The following is a 9194-nucleotide window of genomic DNA, read 5'->3' on the forward strand; positions in this document are numbered from 1 at the left end:
TCACAGGAATTTACATGGCCGTGTAAATGATAGCTTATAGTTTACATGGGCCATGTAAACGCATACACAAGAGCATTCTACTTCAAAGGCCTGGAAGGATTGAGCATTCTACTTTTCTTGTTTACACGGTCGTGTAAATGGCACCCTTTAATTTACACGGGCCGTGTAAACATCTCGACAGTTTTTAAAGTATTTTTACTCTCATATAATTCAAACAATCAATTTTGTTGGAAGTAAAGTCGGATTTTGGGCAGAGAGAAGGCGATTTTCAGAGCTTTTGGAAGTAGATTAACACTTGGAAACACTTTAATTTCATTTTTGTAAGTCAATTTGAAGTTTAAACTTGTTTGATTTGTAGTTTAACCTAGACATGTGTGGTTGATTTCATTATCATTTTCGAATCTGAATTCTTAAGTATGTGTTGTTAGGTTGTAACTTGAACTTGATTTGTATTTAACATCTAGTAATCTTTGATTTGATCTTAATCATGTGTTTGGTTTATTCTCTTTTTCACTTGATCAATGAATTAGGGTTTTTATCAATCTAGTTAATCAAATTGTAAAATTCGTATATGTTTTTATGATTTGATGTTAGTAACATGCACTTAATTGATTCTAATTAAATCAAAATGAGTGTAATCAAAGATTAAATGTTCATAATCCCAAGCTTATGAGGAATATTGAATATTGTTGGCAATTGTTGCAAGAACTTAAAGTCGTTTAATGATTTAATTCAAATAAGCTCTTTAATCAAATGACTTTAAGCCCTTTCAAATAAGCTCTTTCATCTCAAGTCAATTCTTGGAACAAATTATGGTCTTACTCTCGTGAAATTATATGTGACAAAACATGCTCAACCATCTTTGTTTCATAAAATATAACAATGCCCGATTCCAGCTATTTGTTAGTCAACAACAATCTTTTTCTGAAAAATCTTTTCTAAAAATTCCCTAATATTTATCCAGATTGGTTACAAACTTCAAACCACTTACACCAGTCAAAGTAGTTAACATTCAGTCAAATGTCATAAGTTCAAATCCATGTCCAAGGGAATCTTTTGACAGCCAAGTATTTTTTCTAAACACAATATTCAATTAAACTATAAACACAATTATATACAAACTTCTTAATTATATTTTTTTACAAATAAAGCTCATGGTTTTCTTTGAAATCCGTGTAATGGGCTTCCAACCAACACATCCAAATCAAATGACCTTAGTGTGCTAGATTTAAAGAGATCCCTCGGGTTTACTTGCCCGAACCTCAAAGGCCACATATTAGCTTTATTTGCTATTATTAAGTTCATGACTTTCTATGGAACCCATGTAAAGAATTTTCAACTCAATCAGTCCCAAACAATTTAGCTTTATGCGATTAGGTGTAAAACACCCCTTAGAGTTTACTTGTTCGAATCCCAAAGGTCACAGATTAACTTAATAATAGTTTTCTTTAAGTAACACATATACAAATAACTAAGTTAACACATAACACTCTTATTAATTTATTTATTTATTTGGCCATTTCTTTATATTTTCGTCCTTGACTTTTCTATTGTGGGACATCTCACGGTCTATTACCGTGAGGACTTCTAAGACATTTTTCAAAGACCCGTAAGTATAGTTGAAAGTTATGTCCCCAAGCAGGGTATATAAAAGGGAAATGAGTAGAAATGACTTTTAAGAGAGCTGGAAGGCTCGGGACATTGAGATTTTGCATTCTTTTTATGAACTTTTGAATTTGGCATTTTAAGTTCAATTGAGCACTTACTACTCATAAGACCAGTTATATGTCCCAAAGAATCGACTCATACCTGTTGTTATGCTCCAGTGTTGACAATCTTCTCATTTTCTGTTTTGCACAAGTATCTTCGGGAGATGTGCTCGTGTGTTATTAACTTGCTTTCAAATTTTCAATAAAAAGAGAAGGTTAAATCTCAAGGCACACAACTCACTTATCATCTCAACTGTTTTGATAAGATTTGGTTGCTTGGGATTGGATCAATTTTTTTTTTTATTTTCAAGATCATGTAATGCAAAAATTTAGATGCAAAATGCAAAGTATAATAAAAATAGAGTAGAAAGAAAAAAAATTTGGATTTTGAAATTTTTTCTAAAAATGACAAAGAAAAATAAAAATGAAAAGAAAAATAATGCAATGCAATATGTAAAACATTATATGCAACCTACATGCAACAGGATAATGCATGGATGAATGCCCCTCCCCACGCTTAAAATAAGCATCGTCCTCGATGCTTGGAGAGAGGCATAGCCTTCCTATTAAGGACTGGGCGGTGGATATGGAGGGAACTGTGAAGGATAATCTGTAGGATAGTATGGAGGTCATTGGGGTTGGGATGATGATGGTTGTTGCTGCTGTGTGGGGAGCACAAGAACTCTATGGATATCGCTCAGTAGGTGATGAATGTTGCGGTTATGCTGCTCTTGAGCGACCCATCTCTGATCCTGCTTAGCCCACCGCAACTCTAATTGGGCCCAACGCTCTTCTTGCAAATTACAGTAGTCCTGAAATTCAGAAGTGATTTCAGCGACACCCGTATAAATTTCTCCGACTTCCTGCTGTATGTTGGTGTAACGGTGGTTCAAGCGTGAAAACTTGCCTATGTAAAGATTGTGTTCAGGAAAAGGAATGGGGCGAGATGAGCTAGAGGCACCAGCAGTATGAGCAAGAGGAGGAGAGGGTGGAGGACTATGGTTGTTGGGTTATTGGGTAGATGGTTGTTGGGTTATTGATAGACGAGTACGACCCGTGACTATATTTGTTGGGTTATTGGGTAGATGGAGGCCAAGATGCTCAGCAATAATAGAAACCATGCCTCCGCAATTTAGCTGCCCACCATTGCTCGTAGCACTTCTGAGCATTTTCTGAATTACCCAACACCCAAAATGAGGGACTTTTGCAGGCTTGTTAATCATGCACCACAAAACTTCTAACTCCTTCTTATTAGCCTTGCTAATCTATTCTAGAGGAAATAAGAGAGAAGAAATGATCCGGTAGGTGACTTTCAAGACTGGATGAATAATGCTAGAAGCTTTGGTTGTGCCTGACTGATACTCATACTCCACAAGAGATGCTTCTCCAAAAACTTGGATAGTTTTGCTCAAAAATGACATTTTTTTGTCCTTTGTTGTGTATACATCCCTTCTTGCTTTAGGAGCACCAATGATATCACAAAGGATGTCAGCATGAAATTGATGGGTTTGATTGATCAAACGGAAAGTAAGGAGATGGGTTTGATAGTCAAAGGTGATTGAGGACAAAAGTTCCAACATTGGTGTTTGATAACTAACTGCATGTAGACTCAAAAGACCTTCTCATCCTATGTTTTTGAAGAGCTTGTGGACACCTTTATAGATATGCAAATCCTTGAGGGCTTGGATGTCCACAAACGTTTGAGTTCCCATTGTTCTGCTAACAAGATTTGAATACAAGATCTCTTGTCGATTGGTCTCAAAACTAAGACCAAATTCATAAGGGTTTTCTATGGGATGTGGGTCTTATTCATTATGTGAAGTTCCAATTCTAGGTCTTTTACCCTGGGAAGCCATTACCCAAATGAATCAACAAAGTATTTCACACAATTTAGGACAATTGAAGCACAAGAACTAGCAAGTTTCACCAAAAATCATCCAAAAAGGAATATGGTTCTATCTAAATGCACAAAGCAAGAGTTTGGAACAATTATACCAATTTGTGCTTGAAAATGGTGGTAGGGTGATATCCAATGCTTCCCCAAGCTTTCCCCAAGCTTATCCTACAAGAAATGATAAACATTAGGTCGAGATTTTGAAGTTCAAAAATTCTAGGGTTTGCTCAAAAAAAAACCCCAAAATCGGCCATGAAAAGGGTGGAATAGAGGTGGAAGATAAAGAAGATGAAGAAAAGAGAAGAATTTCATACCTTGGAGCTTGATTCTTGATGCAAAATTGAGGAAGATTGAGTATTTTGAAGGGTTTTTTCGAAGGGGGCAGTAGGGAGGAGAAGAATCGCAGGTTATGTGAAATGAATGAGTTAAAAAAAATCGAGTTTTAGCCTAAAAATCGTCTAGCTCTGTTTTTTTGTTTACACGGCCCGTGTAAACTAAAGGGTAGCACTTACACGGCTGCGTAAACGCTGCGTCTGATCTACTCTGGTCTGGCCGTTTACAAGGCCCGTGGAAACTATAGGCATAAGTTTACACGGTTGTGTAAACCTCTAAGAAGGCCAAAAAATTGATTTTTTCACTTTTTTGAATTGCAACCCGCTAAACCTCTACTGCCCGAAAAATGATTTTTAACCCTCTTTTAGCATGAAAAACAACTTGGAAGTTTGAAAACAAAGAAAATATAAGAAATGACAAAAATACCCCCGGGTTGCCTCTCGGTTCGCCGCCCCTTTTTAATGTCGTTGGCTCGACTTGGACCCCAACTATTTGTTAATCTTGATACTTTGGATCCATTACTTCCTCCATCTCTTCATTCTTGACTTGAAATCCTTCATAATAAGGCTTCAAACGGTGACCATTTACCTTAAAAATCTTCCTGGTTTTCTCACTTGTGATTTCTGTTGCACCATGCTCAAAAACATTAGTGACAACAAATGGTCCCACCCAATAGGACCTTAATTTACCAGGAATCAATTTAAAACGCGAATGGTAAAGTAGTACCTTTTGACCTTTGTGAAATACCTTGCGTGTAATCATCTTGTCATGGAATGCTTTGGTCTTTTCCTTATAAAGAACCTCATTCTCATATGCTTCATTGCGGATTTCCTCAAGTTCTCATATGTCCAGCTTCCTCTTCTTTCCTGATTTACTTAAATCCATGTTGAACTGCTTGATCACCCAATAGGCCCTATGTTCCAACTCAACGGGTAATCGACACGGCTTTCCAAAAACAATACGGTATGGAGACATTCCAATTGGAGTTTTGTATGCAGTGCGGTATGCCCACAAAGCATCATCAAGGTGTGTACTCCAATCTTTCCTTCTTCTATTCATGGTTTTCTCCAAAATGCCCTTGATTTGTCGATTGCTCACCTCGGCTTGTCCATTTGTTTGTGGGTGGTATGTTGTGGAAACTTTTTGAGTGACAACATATTTCTTCAAAACACTCCCGAGCATACGATTGCAAAAATGTGTACCACGATCACTGATCAAGGCCTTTGGAACACCAAATCTGGAAAAAATGTTAGCCTTCAAGAAATCTATCACAACTTTTGAATCGATAGTACGGGTAGCCTTTGCTTCCACCCACTTGGAAACATAGTCCACAGCCAAAAGAATATAAATAAAACCCGAAGATGATGGAAAAGGTCCCATAAAATCAATGCCCAAAACATCGAAAATTTCACAAACTAAAATGGGATTTAGGGGCATTTGATTCTTTGAGCTTAAAGAGCCCATTCGTTGGCATTTATCATAGCTTGAACAAAAGACATAAGAGTCATGGAAAATACTTGGCCAGTAAAATCCACTCTCTAAAACTTTTCTTGCAGTCCTTTGAGGACCAAAATGTCCTCCACAAGCATAAGAGTGACAAAATGTTAAGATAGAAGGTACCTCATATTGATCCACACATCGTCTAATCATTTGGTCAGCACAATATTTCCACAAATATGGCTCATCCCAAACATACCTCTTGGCTTCTTTCTTGATCTTGTCTTTTTTCCATCGAGTCAAATCTGGTGGAAATTGATTTGTGACAATGTAGTTCACAATATCGGCATACCACAGGGCAACGTTTGCTGAAAATAGGTTATCATCGGGAAATGCATCATGAATGGGAGTTGAGTCATCAAGAGAAACAATCCTGCTAAGATGATCAGCTACAAGGTTTGACTTTCCGCTCTTGTCTTTGATTTCAATGTCAAACTCTTGCAAGAGTAATAACCATCGAATAAGTCTAGGCTTCGAATCCTTCTTTGCAAGTAGATACCTAATAGCTGCATGATCAGAATAAACAATGACTTTAGAACCTAGCAGCTATTGACAAAATTTGTCTAAATCAAAGACAATAGATAGTAATTCTTTTTCAGTTGTTGAGTAGTTGGCTTGTGCACTATCAAGTGTTTTTGAGGCATAGTAAATGACATTAGGAACACAATCTTTTCTTTTCCCTAACACTGCACCAATTGCATGATTGCTGGCATCACACATGATTTCAAAAGGCAAACTCCAATCTGGTGATTGAAGTATAGGTGCTGTTATCAACTACTCTTTCAACTGATCAAAAGCTTGCTTGCACTCTTTGGAAAATTCGAATTCTGCATCTTTTTTTTAGAAGCTCACACATGGGACTACATATCTTGGAAAAATCTTTGATAAGCCTTCTATAAAATCCAACATGACCAAGAAATGAGCGTACCTTACGAAAACAAGTGGGATAAGGTAAAGATTTATGACATCTATTTTTGCTTTGTCAACTTCTAGACCCTTAGAAGACACAATATGACCTAGTATGAGACCTTTTTCAACCATAAAGTGACACTTTTCATAATTCAAAACAAGATTGGTCTCAATACATCTTTGCAAAATATTTTTCAAATTACCCAAACACTCATGAAAAGAATTACCATAAACTGTGAAGTCGTCCATAAAAACTTCAATGATTTCCTCAACATATTCTACAAAAATACTTACCATGCACCTTTGAAAAGTGGCTGGAGCTTTGCAAAGTCCAAAAGGCATTCACCTATATGCAAATGTTCCGAAGGGACAAGTGAAAGTAGTTTTTTCTTGGTCCTCGGGTGCAACGGGTATTTGATGGAAACCGGAATACCCATCCAAACAACAATAGTGTGTTTTTCCCGCTAACCTTTCCAACATTTGGTCAATGAAGGGAAGTGGGAAATGGTCTTTCCGGGTTGAGGAATTGAGTCTTCTATAATCAATGCAAACTCTCCACCCATTTTGCACATGGCCGGGGACTAACTCACCTTGGTCATTCTTTGTAACGGTAATACCTGTCTTCTTGGGCACAACTTGGACCGGACTTACCCACTTGCTATCTGATATAGGGTAGTTCATCCCCGCATTTAACAACTTCAAAATTTCTTTCTTCACTACCTCCATCATTGGAGGATTCAAACGCTTTTGAGCTTATCGGGAAGGCTTGTAGTCTTCTTCCATAAGGATTTTGTGCATGCAAAGTGAAGGACTTAGCCCTTTCATGTCGGCTATAGTCCACCCAATAGCTTCCTTATACTCTTTCAAAGTGGTGACAAGCTCTTCCTCTTCTATTGTTGACAACTTGGTGGAGATGATCACTGGCAAAGTTTCTTTGTCTCCAAGATATGTGTACTTAAGATGCTTGGGTAATGTTTTGAGCTCCATGTCTGGTACCTGCACAATAGAAGGAACAAGTTTCTCATTAGACATTGGTATTTTCAGCTTTGGAACATCAAACCTCATTTTCTTTTTCTCGTCCATGCAAGACACAACCTCCATAATCTCTTTATCAATTGTAAATTGATTGGCAAGTTTTTCCACTCTTTCCTTTTGAAGATTCCTGTCTAAAATGAGAGCTAACACATCAAAATTAGACAAATCAAAACACTCCGTTGTCAATGGTTCAATGACATCCACAAAATTCAAAGATGAAATATCACTTGGATATCTCATAGCATAATAGATACTGAAATTTATCACCTCCCCATCAAATTCCATGGACAATGTACCATCATAAACATCAATTTTTGTCCTGGCTATTTTCAAAAAGGGTCTTCCTAGGAGAATTTAACTCAAATTTGGTAAGTCATCATCATCCATGTCAAGGACATAAAAATCTGCTGGAAACACTGATTCATTCACTTGGACTAACACATCTAGCACACCTTTGGGATGCACTAAAGATCTATCAGCCAATTGAATGATTACCCCGGTCTTCTTTAATGTGCGAATATTTAAATTTTTAAAAATGGAATATGTTAAAACATTGATAGAAGCTCCAAGGTCTAGCATAGCCCGTGGAACATGAAGATTACCTAATTTGCAAGGAACCATGAAAACACCCAGAACCTTACATTTTTTAGGTACTCTTTTCTGTAACACTGTAGACACATTTTCTCCTACTTTAACAGTTTCATTCCCTTTCAACTTTTTCTTGGATGTAAATAAGTCCTTAAGGAATTTAGCAAACATAGGGACTTGTTTGATGGCATCAATAAGAGGAATATTTACCTCAACCTTCCTGAACATCTACATGATTTCATTGTCTTCCTTCTCTCGCTTTGACTTGCTTAACCTTGAAGGAAATAGGGGAGGAGTGACTTTTGCTTCAATATGATCTTGCTTTGAAGGTGTTTTTGACTTCTCTTCTTTTTCCTCTAGCTCCATCTCTTCTTCTTCTTCAATCATTTTAGGACCTTCATATTCTTTTCCATTCCTCAAAGTGATGGCACATGCACTATGTTTTGGATTCTTCTCGGTTTGCGCGGGTAGTTTGCCTTGTGACTACAATTTACTCATAGAAGTGGCGAGTTGAGTCATTTGTTGCTCCAAAGTCTTGATGCTCGCCTTGGTCTCATTTTGAAATGTTTGAGTACTTGTGGCTAAACTCTTAACAGTTTCTTCCAAAGACATTCCCGATTTGCTTGACCTACTTCCTTGATGCATATTCTGAGGTTGGAATTGAGATTGATGAGGAGGTTGAGTTAGCTGGAAATGTGGTTGATAACTTTGTTGGTGATGCATTTGATTTTGAAATGGGGGTCTTGGTTGATAAGGTGGTGGTCTTGGCTGAAAATTGGCATTAGGTTGATGCCAATTTGGATTGCTTCTTGGCTGGAAATTTCCTTGTTGTTGACATGAAAATCCCATAGCTTGAATTGGCTTTACATCTTCTTGTAACATTGGGCACATATCAGTGGGATGTCCAACTTGTGTACAAATACCACAAGGTCTAACTGTTGGCGGTTGCACGCCTTTGTCCTTTGCAAGCATCATCACAACTTTAGTCAACTCATAAAGTTGACTTTTAATTTTTGGGGTAGAAATTTCTTCCACTCCTCTTGGTGCATCACTGTACCATTCTTCTTCTTGGACTGTATGCTTGGACTCTTCTATCATGTTCTTGATAAGAACTCTGATTTATGTTGGAGTCTTATCAGCTATAGATCTACCACTTGATGCATTGAGTAATCTCCTATCCCAAGATGACATTCCTTCACAAAAATACTGCAACAACTGATATTCTGTAA

At 37.3% G+C, this 9194-nt stretch overlaps 1 protein-coding gene across 1 annotated transcript; it reads right to left on the minus strand.

Moving 5' to 3' along the window:
• Positions 1-7731: 7731 nt before the first annotated feature.
• On the minus strand, positions 7732-8193 carry LOC145067175 (uncharacterized). The gene has a single exon (XM_079014371.1). The coding sequence runs from the start codon at positions 8191-8193 to the stop codon at positions 7732-7734; it is 462 nt and encodes a 153-aa protein (XP_078870497.1).
• Positions 8194-9194: the final 1001 nt, after the last annotated feature.

Source organism: Lactuca serriola, chromosome 8, assembly GCF_051521515.1.
Source record: "Lactuca serriola cultivar US96UC23 chromosome 8, Lser_US96UC23_V15, whole genome shotgun sequence".
In the NCBI taxonomy this organism is placed as follows: domain Eukaryota; kingdom Viridiplantae; phylum Streptophyta; class Magnoliopsida; order Asterales; family Asteraceae; genus Lactuca; species Lactuca serriola.